Source organism: Oncorhynchus clarkii, chromosome 10, assembly GCF_045791955.1.
Source record: "Oncorhynchus clarkii lewisi isolate Uvic-CL-2024 chromosome 10, UVic_Ocla_1.0, whole genome shotgun sequence".
Classification (NCBI taxonomy): domain Eukaryota; kingdom Metazoa; phylum Chordata; class Actinopteri; order Salmoniformes; family Salmonidae; genus Oncorhynchus; species Oncorhynchus clarkii.
This window is the reverse complement of record NC_092156.1, coordinates 19,660,226-19,677,456: the sequence shown is the minus strand read 5'-3', so window position 1 is coordinate 19,677,456 and position 17,231 is coordinate 19,660,226. Positions and strand designations below refer to the sequence as shown.

The 17,231-nt window shown below is 43.1% G+C and overlaps 1 protein-coding gene across 2 annotated transcripts in view; it reads right to left on the bottom strand.

The window, feature by feature from the left end:
• Nucleotides 1-17,231, bottom strand: part of LOC139418116 (glutamate receptor 4-like) — a 192,412-nt gene that overhangs the window by 15,237 nt on the left and 159,944 nt on the right. For both annotated transcript variants that reach the window (XM_071167321.1, XM_071167320.1), the window contains exons 11-13: nucleotides 15,180-15,553; nucleotides 878-1,076; nucleotides 19-266 (exon numbers count right to left, since the gene is read on the bottom strand). In XM_071167321.1, coding sequence (XP_071023422.1) covers nucleotides 19-266; nucleotides 878-1,076; nucleotides 15,180-15,553 — 821 coding nt within the window. The remainder of the gene's footprint in view (nucleotides 1-18; nucleotides 267-877; nucleotides 1,077-15,179; nucleotides 15,554-17,231) is intronic.

Below are 17,231 nucleotides of genomic sequence, written 5' to 3'. Positions count from 1 at the left end.
TTGTACTACTCCACCCACCTTAACAGTGAACCCTTGGGGGTGGCCACTCCGTATCCTTTGGAGTCCAGGTTGCCGCCGACCTTCATGGTGTCGCAGGGTTTCCGTTGTTCTGTGTACTCGTTCATGGTTGACTCCAATAGGAAAGCGTACTTCCCTTTGCTCTTCCGCACACGTACAACCCCCTCCTGGGTGTTCTTGGTAAACACAGTCGGTTCGGCTGACTTCATGTAGCCCCACATCTTCTCGTATACCGCGATCTTTGACCTCTGTGGTTGGTTTGGGTCAGATCGGAGGAGGGGTGGAGGAAGAGTAGAGGTGGAGGAGGGTGGAGAGAGAGCATAGAGCGAGCATAGCCACATAGAGAGGAGGACATGGAGGGTTAATTAGTGTACTGTAAAGATTTACTGGTGGAGTGAATATTGACTGGAAACACTTACTGTAAAAACACACACTCCTCCCCCAGTGAATGATTATGCTTGAATTATGCGTGAACTGATCAGTATTGAGTACAACACATGGTGTCGTGTGTGTGTGTGTGAGCTGATCTGTTCAATACTACGCACCCTATAACTTCATATTCCTACATACACAAAAAGCCTATGAAATACAGATGTAGGATCTTAATTTGATCACCCTGTTCCAGGAGAACTGGAAATGTAAAACTTGTGGTGTACTAGAGGTTTAAAGTTTTTGAAGTTTTTAATTTCCACTTTGATTTTAACTTTTTTTAAATGTCCATTAATTATAATCCACATAATAATTCACATTTCCCTGTTGCTGTAGGTAACTGCCTCAAATTAAGATCTTACATATGTAGGACAAGGCTATAATATGATAAAACAGACACAGCTGGTGTCTAGTCCAGCACTATACTCACCCTGAAGAACTCTTTAGTGGAGCCGGAGTCTAGGGTACCGTAGGCGATGTCTGTCTGTTTAGCCAGGTCCTCAGCACTCTCTATAGGCGACACCATCCTCTCTACTGTGAGGAAGGCAGCCAGGTTGGCCGTGTAGGAGGAGATGATGATGAGTGTGAAGAACCACCACACACCACCCACAATACGCCCCGACAGAGACCTGGGGGAGAGAGAGAGGAAGAGGAAGGAAAGGGGAGGAGGGAGAGGAGGAGAGGAGAGAGCGGACGGGGGAAGGAAGGAGGAGAGGAAGGAGAGGAATAAGGGAAGTGTGGAGGAGAGAATGAGAAGGAGGGGGAGTAACAAAAGAGTGAGCATGGCGAAGAAAAGAGAAGAGGAGAGTAGGGGGTGTGATAGACAGAAGAGTCCATCAATAACACTAATTATTATGAATCAACACAAATCCACAAACTGTATTAAGAAGTGAGAGTGAGTTACAGACAAACGTATCAGTGACATGTGTGGTCTAGCGGTTAGAGCTGCTGACCCTGACACACGTATACATTCATTCAGGAAGTCTTTAGACTCCGCCCATTTGAGACATTTTGTTACTTTACAGCCTCACTCTAAAATGGATTAAAGATAAGACCTACCATTCAAAAGGTTGGGGTCACTTAGACATTTCCTTGTTTTTGAAAGAAAAGCACTTTTTTTTGCCCATTAAAATAACATCAAATTGATCAGAAATACAGTGTAGACATTGTTAATGTTGTAAATTACTATTGTAGCTGGAAACAGCTGATTTTAAATGGAACATCATCACTCCTGTGTTCCAATGGCACGTTGTGTTAGCTAATCCAAGTGTATCAATTTAAAAAGATAATTGATCATTAGAAAACTATTTTGCAATTATGTTAGCACAGCTGAAAACTGTTGTCTGATTAAAGAAGTAATAAAACTGACCTTTAGACTAGTTGAGTATCTGGAGCATCAGCATTTGTGGGTTTGATTACAAGCTCAAAATGGCTAGAAACAAATACCTTTCTTCTGAAACTCGTCAGTCTATTCTTGTTCTGAGAAATGAAGGCTATTCCATGTGAGAAATTGCCAAGAAACTGAAAATCTCATACAACGCTGTGTACTACTCCCTTCACAGAACAGAGCAAACTGTCTCTAACCAGAATAGAAAGAGGAGTGGGAGTTCCCGGTGCATAACTGAGCAAGAGGACAAGTACATTAGAATGTCTAGTTTGAGAAACAGATGCCTCACATGTCCTCAACTGGCAGATTCATTAAATAGTACCCGCAAAACACCAGTCTCAACGTCAACAGTGAAGAGGCGACTCGGGATGCTGGCCTTCTACACATTGTTCCTCTGTTCAGTGTCTGTGTTCTTTTGCCCATCTTAAACTTTTATTTTTATTGGCCAGTCTGAGATACGTCTTTTCCTTTGCATCTCTGCCTAGAAGGCCAGCTGTGGGGATGTTTTTCAGCGGCAAGGAGTGGGAAACTAGTCAGGATTGGTAAGATGAACGGATTGAGGGAAAGATGAACGGAGCTAAGTACCTGCTCCAGAGCACACTCCCCATCCAACCTGACAGAGCTTGGATCTGCAGAGAAGAATCAGCAGAGAAGAATCAGAGAAACTCCCCAAATACAGGAGTGTCAAGCTTTTAGCCTAGAAGACTCAAGGCTGTAATTGCTGCCAAAGGTGCTTCAACAAAGTACTGAGTAAAGGGTCTGAATACTTATGTAAATGTGATATTTCTTTGGATAATAATAAAAAAACTCTTCAGTTTGTCATTATGGAGTATTGTGTGTAGATTTATGAGGGAATTCTTTTTTAAAATCGATTTTAGAATAAGGCTGTAACGTAACAAACTGTGGAAAAAGTCAAGTGGCCTGAATACATCTGAAAGTCGGAATGGGTTCAAATCCGGTCTACTGCCCTTCTGACTCGCAATCTCACCTACTTTTCCTGTCTCCCCTTCACTGTCCTTTCTCAACAAATACCCCCCCAATAATAATAACTTGTGCCAATAGGTAATTTGGGAACAGAGTGCTATTCTGCCAACCTACCACAGGGGGGAGCTCTAAGAGCACACTGACTTCACAACACCATCCAGCCCATATTCAGATCCACCTTAAGGCAAAGTGGCTCATTAAAACCCAATGCGCTTCGGTGTCAATCTCTTTCTTTCTTTCTTTCTTTCTTTCTTTCTTTCTTTCTTTCAATGTTTATTGGTGTTATGAAAAGAGCTGGCAGTGCTTTGGAGAGCGACCGACAACGTCACACAGCGTTCCTTCCGTTCAGCTCTGTTTTTGTCTTGTTTGTTGGCTCAAGGGAGACAGATAAGCCGACTCTCAAGCGAGCGGGGGGGGGGGAAGGTTGTGAGGAGAGTCAAACATAATGGTGCATTGGAGTTAACAAACAATGTTCTCTCTCCACCTTCGGTACAAACCAAACATAGAGAGAAGCTCTATGAAAACCCCTTCAGTTCCTGTTGTTTTGTCAAACTCAGCATTTCACACCATTTCACAAGTCGATGCCGACCTGAAACAAGCCTTTTCATGATTCACATTACCGTGCAGACCTGAACCGACCCAAACCGTACACTGCTGAACTGGCATGGTTATTTCATTTTTTATTTTCTCATGGCCCTTTCTTTCCAGCACACAGTGACTATGGTAGATGTGCACCCAGGCCAGTGCAGTACAGCTCTGCTCAGTAATGTGAAAAGGGTGTAAGAAGGGACTTTCTGAAAATATTCCACATCACCAACCCGTTCCCCTTATTGCACACTGTGTCCCCTCTAGTCTTGTCCTAGAACATGCCACCAACCTCTCTCTCACACACACACACACACACCCTGTGTCACATTGGGGCTGTGCTTGTGCCCAACATATAGCAAAGATCTCACCAAACAAGAGCCGCAGCAGCAAAGCATGTACACTGAATGCTATGCTGTAGAATACATTACTATGCCCTCTTTTAACTCTGGATTTGAGTACAGATTACCTCTCTCTCTCTCTCTCTCTCTCTCTCTCTCTCTCTCTCTCTCTCTCTCTCTCTCTCTCTCTCTCTCTCTCTCTCTCTCTCTCTCTCTCTCTCTCTCTCTCTCTCTCTCTCTCTCTCTCTCTCTCTCTCTCTCTCTCTCTCTCTCTCTCTCACCATTATTATTATTATTTCTCTCTCGGTTTCACTCTCACCCTTCGAGTAGCCAGCAGCTGTGACTAAGGACAGACAGTTAGCCAGGGGGCTCCCTCTTTCCAGTCTGTGTTGATCCGAGGTGACTCTAGTGACTTTCATCCATGTTGACAGATTGGCATACCCTGATGGTCCATGGCCAACTGGGGGAAGGAAGGGGGGGAGGAGGAGGTTGTTATCTGGGGAGGGATCATCGCTGCCATACGGTTGCCCCTATGGGATGGGGAATGGTATAGTCTGACCCTGGGTTTAGCATGTTACATGGGTGACGGGAGCGAGACAGCCGTGTTACAAGGGGAGACGAGACTGGGAACATCAATGGGGAATGTGATTGTGTCTGCGATTGTGTGTGTGCATGCATGAGTATCTGCGGGCCCTGGTCAAACGTATTGCACTATGGAATTGGATACCATTTCAGATGCAGCCCTAACTGCTGGCTGCTGCTGCTTTGGCCAGTCCGAGCGGCCTGCCTCACTGTAATCAGGTTGGTTCAGCCTCACACAGACAAACGATTAGCAGTGGAGCCTGTGGAGCCTGTGGAGCCCAGACGTGTCCATCATGCTACACCAGAGACCCAGCGCAACCTACATATTGAAGTGGTGACACATACCCACACATACTGTACACACACACACACACACAAGCCTGTTGCTGAAACATACATACTGTATGGAGGTATAGAGGTTCTAGTTTTGCTAAGGGTCAAAATGCCCCAGCCCCCCACTGACCATGCGACCTTACTCTTTCATAACACACACACGATTAGACACACACACACTATTAGAGACACACACACTTGAATTCCTACAAAACTGTCACTGCAACATCTCTCTCAGCCAAGTGAATAAGATGATGGGACGTCTCCGGTGTTAGCCACAGAGAGATGTGTGTGTGTGTGACTCACCATGCACATACTTTCATTATTTGATGTCTGCATGAGTTGTGTGTTTGTGGACAGGTAATCAGGATCACAGCATCTGATGTACAATATTACATAATAGCAGAGATATACTGTATAAAGAGTAAATTAGGAGAGAGAGGGAAGAGATATATATATATATCTAGAGAGAGATAAAGAGAGAGAGAGTGAGAGAGAGAGAAAGAGAGGAGAGCCACATAAGGTTGACCTTGAGAAGAGCCTAAATAAATGACGAGGTGTTGTCCGTTCCCAGCATGATACGCCCCCAGGCTAGCCACTATTGCTTTAGTTATTCATGCTATTCCCCTCTCCCTCTCCTCCTCTCCCCACTTCCCTCCCTCCATCTCTCCATTGCTACCCTGATGAAGAATGAAAACACCTGGAAATCCTGGAAATCTATTTGACCCTACATGAGCCTGTACAAATTCACACTCTCTCACACTCTCTCAAGCCAAAATGATATTCATATAAATGGTAGGGCAGACCGAAGCAATCAGCACTGACCAAACAGGCCAAACTTATCGCACTTAGACCAGACTAGAGTAAGGCAGCATAGCCAACACAGGTCAAGGTTGAGTCAGGTTGTTGTAGAATGTAATGACTTACATGGCTGGCTGAATATTTTTGGGACAAAAAAAGCCGCCAAAACTTACAAGAACATTTGTTACAGAAGGTACCACACTTGCAACCCCCCCCAACAAAATAAAAATGGCATTATTTTTTATATCTAGTTAAAAGTTGACATGGCAACATACAGTGCCTTGCGAAAGTATTCGGCCCCCTTGAGCTTTGCGACCTTTTGCCACATTTCAGGCTTCAAACATAAAGATATAAAACTGTATTTTTTTGTGAAGAATCAACAACAAGTGGGACACAATCATGAAGTGGAACGACATTTATTGGATATTTCAAACTTATTTGACAAATCAAAAACTGAAAAATTGGGCGTGCAAAATTATTCAGCCCTCTTAAGTTAATACTTTGTAGCGCCACCTTTTGCTGCGATTACAGCTGTAAGTCGCTTGGGGTATGTCTCTATCAGTTTTGCACATCGAGAGACTGAATTTTTTTCCCATTCCTCCTTGCAAAACAGCTCGAGCTCAGTGAGGTTGGATGGAGAGCATTTGTGAACAGCAGTTTTCAGTTCTTTCCACAGATTCTCGATTGGATTCAGGTCTGGACTTTGACTTGGCCATTCTAACACCTGGATATGTTTATTTTTGAACCATTCCATTGTAGATTTTGCTTTATGTTTTGGATCATTGTCTTGTTGGAAGACAAATCTCCATCCCAGTCTCAGGTCTTTTGCAGACTCCATCAGGTTTTCTTCCAGAATGGTCCTGTATTTGGCTCCATCCATCTTCCCATCAATTTTAACCATCTTCCCTGTCCCTGCTGAAGAAAAGCAGGCCCAAACCATGATGCTGCCACCACCATGTTTGACAGTGGGGATGGTGTGTTCATGGTGATGAGCTGTGTGGCTTTTACGCCAAACATAACGTTTTGCATTGTTGCCAAAAAGTTCAATTTTGGTTTCATCTGACCAGAGCACCTTCTTCCACATGTTTGGTGTGTCTCCCAGGTGGCTTGTGGCAAACTTTAAACGACACTTTTTATGGATATCTTTAAGAAATGGCTTTCTTCTTGCCACTCTTCCATAAAGGCCAGATTTGTGCAATATACGACTGATTGTTGTCCTATGGACAGAGTCTCCCACCTCAGCTGTAGATCTCTGCAGTTCATCCAGAGTGATCATGGGCCTCTTGGCTGCATCTCTGATCAGTCTTCTCCTTGTATGAGCTGAAAGTTTAGAGGGACGGCCAGGTCTTGGTAGATTTGCAGTGGTCTAATACTCCTTCCATTTCAATATTATCACTTGCACAGTGCTCCTTGGGATGTTTAAAGCTTGGGAAATCTTTTTGTATCCAAATCCGGCTTTAAACTTCTTCACAACAGTATCTCGGACCTGCCTGGTGTGTTCCTTGTTCTTCATGATGCTCTCTGCGCTTTTAACGGACCTCTGAGACTATCACAGTGCAGGTGCATTTATACGGAGACTTGATTACACACAAGTGGATTGTATTTATCATCATTAGTCATTTAGGTCAACATTGGATCATTCAGAGATCCTCACTGAACTTCTGGAGAGAGTTTGCTGCACTGAAAGTAAAGGGGCTGAATAATTTTGCACGCCCAATTTTTCAGTTTTTGATTTGTTAAAAAAGTTTGAAATATCCAATAAATGTCGTTCCACTTCATGATTGTGTCCCACTTGTTGTTGATTCTTCACAAAAAAATACAGTTTTATATCTTTATGTTTGAAGCCTGAAATGTGGCAAAAGGTCGCAAAGTTCAAGGGGGCTGAATACTTTCGCAAGGCACTGTATTAGCTACGCTAGAATGTTTGGGTGCTTTAATGGCATCCAAAAATATGTCTGAATATTATTATGATAGTCTAAATTATGTAGTATTATCTGTCTAGTATCCTGAGTCAAAAACAGTGTCATGCGTGGCAAATGGCATCCTATCCCCATATAGGGCACTACTTTGGACCAGGGACCATATGACTCAATATACACTATACAAAGCGATACAGAACTATACAGTATACACTATACAGAACTACACAGGGAATAGGCTGCCATTTGTTACACTAAACTGGGATTTGTTCTCAATTAGGGTGCTCCCATGTCACCACTTCAATCACACACACTCTCCTCTCTCCCTCCCGTTGCCATGGAGATCTGGCGTTACTGCCAGAGACAAGCACACAGGGATATTAGTTACTGCCTTAATTATTATGGGGTGCCTTGGGGAAACGTGTGTTTGTATGTCTTTCCCTCTCTCTTTCGCTCTCTCTCTCTCCCTGTGTGGGTATCTGAGGATCAGGATTAACCTTCATTAAAGTAAAGGATGGAACATCAGTAGCGGATAACCTTTAGACCTGTCAATCATCTCACCACTGGGTCTTCATCTCCCATTGGATTGTGTACATATGTAGGATCTTATTTTGACATATATTGTCACAGCAAAATAATCCTGCAGCAAGAGGATTTGATCATTTAGTCCATATTGCTTGATCGATGGTTAGGCTATTAGCTGGCCAAAGTAGGCAACATGAAAAGTGCAATACACTCGGAAAGTATTCTCACATTTTGTTACGTTACAGCCTTATTCTAAAATGGATTAAATACATTTTTTCCTCATCAATCTACACCCTACAATGACAAAGCGAAAAACGTTTTTTAGAAATGTTTGCAAATGTATTCAAAATAGAAACAGAAATACCTTATTTACATAAACATTCAAACCCTTCGATGTGAGACTTGACATTGAGCTCAGGTGCATCCTGTTTCCATTGATCATCCTTGAAATGTTTCTACAACTAGATTGTAGTCCACCTGTGGTAAACTCAATTGATTGGACATTATTTGGAAAGGCACACACCTGTCTATATAAGGTCCCATAGTTGACGGTGCATGTCAGAGCAAAAACCAAGCCTAGGGTTTTCCTCTAGGATTTTGCCTGTGCTTAGCTCTATTACGTTTTTTTTTTATCCTAACAAACTCCCTAGTCCTTGCCGATGACAAGCATATGCATAACATGATGCAGCCACCAACATACTTCAAAAATGTGAAGAGTGGTTCTCAGTGATGTGTTGTGTTGGATTCTTCCTAAACATAAAGCTTTGTATTCAGGACATAAAGTGAAATTCTTTGCCACATTTTTGCAGTTTTACTTTAGTGCCTTGTTGCAAACAGGATGCATGTTTTGAAAAAAAAAATTCTGTATAGGTTTCCTTCTTTTAACTGTCATTTAGATCAACAACACTATAACGTTGTTTATCTATCCTCAGTTTTCTCCTATCACAGCCATTAAACTTTGTATCTGTTTTAAAGTCACCATTGGCCTCATGGTGAAATACCTGAGCGGTTTCCTTCCTCTCCGGCAACTGAGTTAGGAAAGACGCCTGTGTCTTTGTAGCGACTGGGTTTATTCATACACCATGCAAAGTGCAATTAAAATCCTTAAGTCTATTGAAGCAACAATGCTTCATTCTAATGAACATAATTAAAAATCCTAATCAAAATCCATCAATTTAAGCTAGAGATATGTTTTGTTTGCATGGGCTATGTCTTAATCCACCACATCTGCCTACAGTATGTCGCCCTTCCACATCTGCCTACAGTATGTCGCCCTTCCACATCTGCCTACAGTATGTCGCCTTTCCACATCTGCCTACAGTATGTCGCCCTTCCACATCTGCCTACAGTATGTCTGCCTACAGTATGTCGCCCTTCCCTTCCACATCCCTTCCACCTACATGTCCACATGCCTACAGTATGTCGCCCTTCCACATCTGCCTACAGTATGTCGCCCTTCCACATCTGCCTACAGTATGTCGCCCTTCCACATCTGCCTACAGTATGTCGCCCTTCCACATCTGCCTACAGTATGTCGCCCTTTCCACATCTGCCTACAGTATGTCGCCCTTCCACATCTGCCTACAGTATGTCGCCCTTCCACATCTGCCTACAGTATGTCGCCCTTCCACATCTGCCTACAGTATGTCGCCTTTCCACATCTGCCTACAGTATGTCGCCCTTCCACATCTGCCTACAGTATGTCGCCCTTCCACATCTGCCTACAGTATGTCGCCTTTCCACATCTGCCTACAGTATGTCGCCCTTCCACATCTGCCTACAGTATGTCGCCCTTCCACATCTGCCTACAGTATGTCGTCGCCTTTCCACATCTGCCTACAGTATGTCGCCTACAGTATGTTCCACATCTGCCTACAGTATGCCCTTCCACATCGCCCTTTCCACATCTGCCTACAGTATGTCGCCCTTCCACATCTGCCTACAGTATGTCGCCCTTCCACATCTGCCTACGCCCTTCCACATCTGCCTACAGTATGTCGCCCTTCCACATCTGCCTACAGTATGTCGCCTTTCCACATCTGTACAGTATGTCGCCTTTCCACATCTGCCTACAGTATGTCGCACATCTGCCTACAATGCTGCCTACAGTATGTCGCCCTTCCACATCTGCCTACAGTATGTCGCCCTTCCACATCTGCCTACAGTATGTCGCCTTTCCACATCTGCCCAGTATGTCGCCCTTCCACATCTGCCTACAGTATGTCGCCCTTCCACATCTGCCTACAGTATGTCGCCCTTCCACATCTGCCTACAGTATGCCTACAGTATGTCGCCCTTCCACATCTGCCCAGTATGTCGCCCTTCCACATCTGCCTACAATCTGTCGCCCTTCCACATCTGCCTACGGCCTTTCCACATCTGCCTACAGTATGTCGCCCTTCCACATCTGCCTACAGTATGTCGCCCTTCCACATCTGCCTACAGTATGTCGCCCTTCCACATCTGCCTACAGTATGTCGCCTTTCCACATCTGCCTACAGTATGTCGCCTTTCCACATCTGCCTACAGTATGTCGCCCTTCCACATCTGCCTACAGTATGTCGCCTTTCCACATCTGCCTACAGTATGTCGATCTGCCTACAGTATGTCGCCCTTCCAATGCCTTTATGTATGTCGGTCTGCTCACGAAAATGTATGTACGGTTTAGCCTAAAATCTCACTGTTCTCGGTTTTGCTCTACGACCCCCACAAGTGTCACGGGTCTCATCTGAAGGTAACCAATACAAAAATACGGGGTTACATGTGTGTCCAAAAAATATATACAGTATATATTTCCCGAGCTTCAAAACCTTACATTTTTTTACTCTCTTAGTTTTCCATTTTTGAATGTTATTCAATGTGTTTCAATCGGCTATAGTATTTAAGGTCAACTTCAATATTTGATCAAAACATTTTTCAATATATATTTTTTTATACCTAAAGGGGTACTAAAATTCAAAATCAAATAGCTAAATTCTATGAACATCTAAAAACAATTCCACGTGTTAGCTTGGTAGATTCCCTTCACCATGCTCAAAGGGATATGCAATGTTTGTTAAGCTCATTTTAACTGCTGAACTTATTTAGGCTTGCCATAACAAAGGGGTTGAATACTTATTGACTCAAGACATTTCAGATTTTCATTTTTAATTAATCTGTAAAGAATTTGAAAACATAATTCCACTTTAACATTATGGGGTGTTGTGTGTTGGCCAGTGACACAAAATATATATTTAATCCATTTGAAATGCAGACTGTAACATAACAAAATGTGGAAAAAGTCAATTGATGTGAATGTTTTCTGAAGGCTCTGTATATGCCTCGCACGTACGCAAGTTTCCTTTCCTTATCACTGCAGATGAGTGGTGTGCCATAGTCCTAAACACTAAAACTGTGCCCTTGGCATTCCCTCATTTTCTCCACACTCCCAAAGTCCCCTAATCCCTCGGTGGAGGGGATTTGCATGTCCCCTTGTCAGGGTAAACTTCAGTCGACCCCCTCCGTAGTGAACTTTTGGTGACAGATTGGGACAGGGCCTGTGGGATTACTGCAACTTTATCTGTGATAGGTGGGGACGGACAGACAGACAGACAGACACAGTAGTCTGGCCACACTGTGGAGAGACATAAGGACAACATGTAGACGAAATGTAGAGTTTCAATAGTAAACACTGACTAAACGACTAAACTGTAGCAGTAATAAAATTCCAGAAAACTTCCCAGAAATTCCCATGTTTTCCAGAAATCGCAGATGGAGGATTCCCATTTGGATTATTACTTGTCCTGCGTATTCCCTCTTGATTGCGAGAATCCCAAACGGGGATTTCTGGAAAACTTTTAGGAACGTTACCAGAATTATATACAGTATGTTGTGGATGAGGATCCCTTCTCATGGGAAATAAGTTAACTTAAGTGGACGACTTAAAATGAAGTGGACTTAAGTCAAAATCATAGGCCCACTATAGCTCCCTCAAGATAGAGGTGCTATAGGACGTTATAGGATGCTACGTAACGGGCGCTATCATTTCGACGGTGCTCTTGTCTAATGTACCTTAGTGTTCTCCATCTTGTGTATGCCTCTGCTCTGGTCCTGTGTAGGAGGGCTGAAAAATACAGGCTGGTTTTGGTCCCTCCTCTCCATTTGACACCATTCTTAATCTTAAATCTTAGAGGAACTGAAGATATCCATAGGAACCATTAAAGACTACAAGAGCTTAAACTTAAACTCAGCGATATGACGTGACCACGAGCAGCAGTATGAACCAAAGATAATGCAGGGGAGATCAACCTTTTGCTTTCAGCTGTCGTTGTGTGTTTTGCGGAAGTCACCATAACTGCTGTTGTAATGCTAACTTCATATCGCTGAGTTTAAAATAACTCTAAGGATCATAAAGCTGACCTGGGACCTATTTGAAGGTATGTCAAATACGTCCCTCAAGTCATTTTAAATATTCAACTGTGCTTGATTTAGTGTTCTCTGTATCATAGAGCAAATATAGTCCCAAAAGTGCAAACTCAAAACTAGACCAAGCACACCTCAAATACGTTTAAGTATTTGACACAGGATATTATCTAGGAAATTTGACCCAGGTCTGTCATGAAATTGCTATGAATATAACTACACAAATCCTAAAGATCTTCATCACGACTACAGAACAGCAGGCAGATGCTCTGTGAGTGGGCAGAAAGGTGTGTCACAGACAGGAAGCTTGACCCGGAAGCAATGACACCCAACACTGGCTGGTTACTGAATATTTTTTGGTGGTTCATGATCGGACGAGAGGTAGGTAATAGTAAGTAATTGATGATATACCCTTTGACCTCTCATGCCTGTTGAACGCAGAACTACAGTGTATGAAACACACACCAAACACATCAGAGACAATGGGACAGCAGTCCAATTTCTTTCTAAACAGACAGATCACAATGCACGCACAAACACACAAACACACACACGTACACACCAAAGCACAGCAGACAGTGGCTAAACTAGAAACTGGAAGCAGAGACGAGACATTCTTATTACAAACTACAGGCCAATGATATTTACAGTGGCCAGAAAAAGTATGTGAACCCTTTGGAATTATCTGGATTTCTGCATAAATTGGTCATACAATTAGATCTGGTCTTCATCTAAGTCACATCAACAGACAAACCCAGTCTGTTTAAACTAATAACACACAAATTAATGTACTTTTCTTGTATATATTGAATACATAATTTAAACATTCACAGTGTAGGTTGGAAAAAGTATGTGAACCCCTAGGCTAATGACTTCTCCAAAAGCTAATTGGAGTCAGGAGTCAGCTAACCTGGAGTACAATCATTGAGACGAGATTAGAGATGTTGGTTAGAGCTGCCCTGCCCTTTCCAGCTTTATGCAAGTCAACAATTCTTAATCTTGAGTCTTCTGAGATCTCTTTTGTTCGAGGCATGGTTCACATCAGGCAATGCTTCTTGTGAATAGCAAACTCAAATTTTGTGAGTGTTTATATAGGGTTACAAAAGTATCTCTAAAAGCCTTGATGTTCATCAGTCCACAGTAAGACAAATGATCTATAAATGGAGAAAGTTCAGCAATGTTGCTACTCTCCCTAGGAGTGGTAGGCGTGGCTGTCCTGCAAAGATGACTGCAAGAGCACAACGCAGAATGCTCAATGAGGTTAAGAAGAATCTTAGAGTGTCAGCTAAGGACTTAATTAAAGAAATCTCTGGAACACGCTAACATCTCTGTTGACGAGTCTACGATAGGTAAAACACTAAACAAGAATGGTGTTTATGGGAGGACACCATGGAAGAAGCCACTGCTGTCCAAAAAAAACATTGCTGCACGACTGAAGTTTGCAAAAGAGCATCTGGATGTTCCACAGCGCTACTGGCAAAATATTCTGTGGACAGATGAAACTAAAGTTGAGTTGTTTGGAAGGAAGGAACACTCTATGTGTGCAGAAAAAAAGGCACAGCACACCAACATCAAAACCTCATCCCAAGTGTAAAGTATGGTGGAGGGAGCATCATGGTTTGGGGCTGCTTTGCTGCCTCAGGCCCTGGACAGCTTGCTATCACTGCTGGTAAAACAAATCCAGAGTTTATCAAGACATTTTGCAGGAGAACGTAAGGCTATCTGTCCGCCAATTGAAGCTCAAAATAAGTTGAGTGATGCAACAGGACAATGACCCAAAACACAGAAGTAAATCAACAACAGAATGGCTTCAACAGAAGAAAACACGCCTTCTGGAGTGGAGTAGTCAGAGTCCTGACCTCAACCCGATTGAGATGCTGTGGCATGACCTCAAGAGAACGATTCACACCAGGCATCCCAAGAATATTGCTGAACTGAAACAGTTTTGTAAAGAGGAATGGTCCAAAATTCCTCCTGACCGTTGTGCAGGTCTGCTCCTCAACTACAGAAAAAGTTTGGTTGAGGTTATTGCTGTCAAACGTAGGGTCAACCAGTTATTAAAACCAAGTGTCCACATACGTTTTCCACCCTGCGCTGTGAATGTTTACACAGTGTGTTCAATAAAGAAATGAAAACGTATAACTTTTTGTGTGTTATTAGTTAAAGCAGACTGTGTTTGTCTATTGTTTTGACTTAGATGAAGATCAGATCAAATTGTATGACCAATGTATGTAGAAGTCCAGGTAATTCCAAAGGGTTCACATACATTTTCTTGCCACTGTAGCTATTTTCACATATGTGATATAAAGCGACAATTTTGGCGTGAATACTAAGGAGACAAAAAAACTATGGTGCAAATTTAAATTCTACAGAGTGGAGTAACTATGGTTGTTTTGCAACAGACAGTGAAGAGACTCATAGTTAGCCAGCGAATGAAACATGTATACTGTATGAGCCATAGCATCCCGAGGCAGCTGTTATCAATGGCAACCAGCCTTTAATACTCAACACAATAAAGAAAGGGACATTGTGGGGACATTTGGATGTAATGTAGTACTATGTGTTTAATTTATGTGTATATATCTCTAACCTAAGAGATGTTTGGATATAGTCTAGTACTATGTGTGTAATGTCGTACTGTGTGTGTAATGTCGTACTGTGTGTGTAATGTAGTACTATGTGTGTAATGTAGTACTATGTGTGTAATGTAGTACTATGTGTGTAATGGAGTAGTAGTAGTGACATATTTATCTCTCAGCTGGCCAAGGTATAATATTTCAGAATATATTGCTGTAGTAGTACATGTGTACTGTAGTAGTATGTGTGTACTGTAGTATATCATGCAGTCTTAGTAGTAATGCATCTATCTCTCACCTCGGGGAGATGTCACATCCCTGCTGCATGAAGGCACCCAGGGAGAACCAGAGGGAGTTGAAGATGCCAAACTCGTTGGGGGGCTGGTCGCTGGGCGGACCGTCGGTACCCTCTTCGGGCTCCTCGGTGTGCCACTCGTACGGGCTGAAACGGCTGACCAGGAAGAGCACCACGCTTACGCCGATGTAGGCGAACACAATGCACATCCAGATCTCGTAGGCCAGCGGGTCCAGGAAGGAGAACACCCCAGGTTTGGACTTCTGGGGCTTCTTGATCATGATGGAGATGCCCAGCGACATGAAGGGCTTGGAGAAGTCGATCACCTCCTCCCGGACCAGCGTGATTGTCAATGGGGCCACAGCGATTTCCGCTTTCTGCGTGTGGGCGGCGGGAGAGAAGGAAAGAAGGAAGGGAAATAGCGGAAGTAGTTAACATTTCGACTGGACAGTCATCTAAGCTCCTAATAAAACTGTGGACAAATGGTAGACAACAGTAGACAGTATCTGTTTTTTGTTCTCTTTCCACCTTATTCAGCACTGTCAACTTCACACACTACAGTGAGTGAGTGTGAGCCTGAGGCGAGCCCATATCCAAATGTATTGTACTAAAGATGAATTGTTCCCAAAGGGACATACATGTACTGTACATACAAGATCAGCTACAGTATGTCAGAGCCAGAAAAGCCAGGGGCTGTATGTATCAAGTATCTCAGAGCAGGAGTGCTGATCTAGGATCAGGTCCCTCCTGTCCATGTAATATTATCTAAAAGGCAAAACTGATAATAAAAAGAAAACCATACTGAGTCGCTTGATGGAAACGGCCCGAGAACTGTCTTCTTAGTCGACCATGTCTATCATTCACACATCTGTCTATCCTCCTATCTGACACAATCACTAAATACACAAATCACAAACAACAACAACAACCACCAGTATTTTCTCCACATCCTGCCTTTTTTCATTTCATTTTGCCACTTTGCCACTTTTTCTGATTGAACACGTCTTACAATGTTTCGAATAGAATAAGACGGGCAGTAGCTCTAATCCTAGCGGCTTAATTCGAAAGGCCGCGGATCTGAAGGAGAAGGGAATCAAATAACGCCGTTGGAGAAATATGCGTACTACACAAGACGGAAAAATTTAACACAGGATACATGTATTGCTTCTTTGCGGCAAATCCACAAACCAGATTATTGTTAGTGATTTAGCAACACATCCGACCTTTCCTGCCTGGACATCTGCAGTGGGGAATTTGGGATTTATCCGCAAATAAATTACTAAAAGTTTGATATATTACAAGCCGACATGATGCATAGAGGGAGAGAGAGAAGAAACAGAGATACAAATTCCCTCGTCCTCAGCATTAATTATTAAGATGACAGGTTGGCTTGCATTGAGTAACCATTAAAATACATGACAGGGCTGAAATGGGGGGAGACCTTTCACGGTGACACCGGTTTTGAAAAGGACTGTCAGAGGGTGAATGGTCACCAGGCAAGGTCTTAGAGACAGGGAAGTGCTGACGGGCTAAGCTCTGAGCTCACAGCTTCCCTCTGCACTGTAAGAGCCCTGCAATCTCTCTAAGCTTTCACACACACGTGCACACACACACTTTTAAAGTACAGTACCTTCATTTTTCACCCCTTGTACAAACACCCCCTACACCTGTACATGAATCCTGTTATCTCTTAGCAACAGACAGGAGGTAGCTAAGCACCGGCATCATTTAACCCTCTCACCTCTCAAACTTAACACATCACACACAAAGCACACTTTAACCCCTACACCTCTATCACACTTGACACACTACACTGGTCCCAGCTTTAGCCCCTAGCACGATCACCTTCTAATAGCCTGTATCTCTTAGCTAGAAGCACTAGGGTTGCACAATTCTAATAACTTTTCCCCAAAATAATTTATAAATCCCGGTTGTGAGAATCCAGGAATCAGAGGGAATCCAACCACGATTTCTGGAATTCTTCCACCCTAATAAGCACCAAAAGATCCCTTATCCCAAGGTTTAGTTTGGTCAAGATCAAGCTATTTGAAGTAG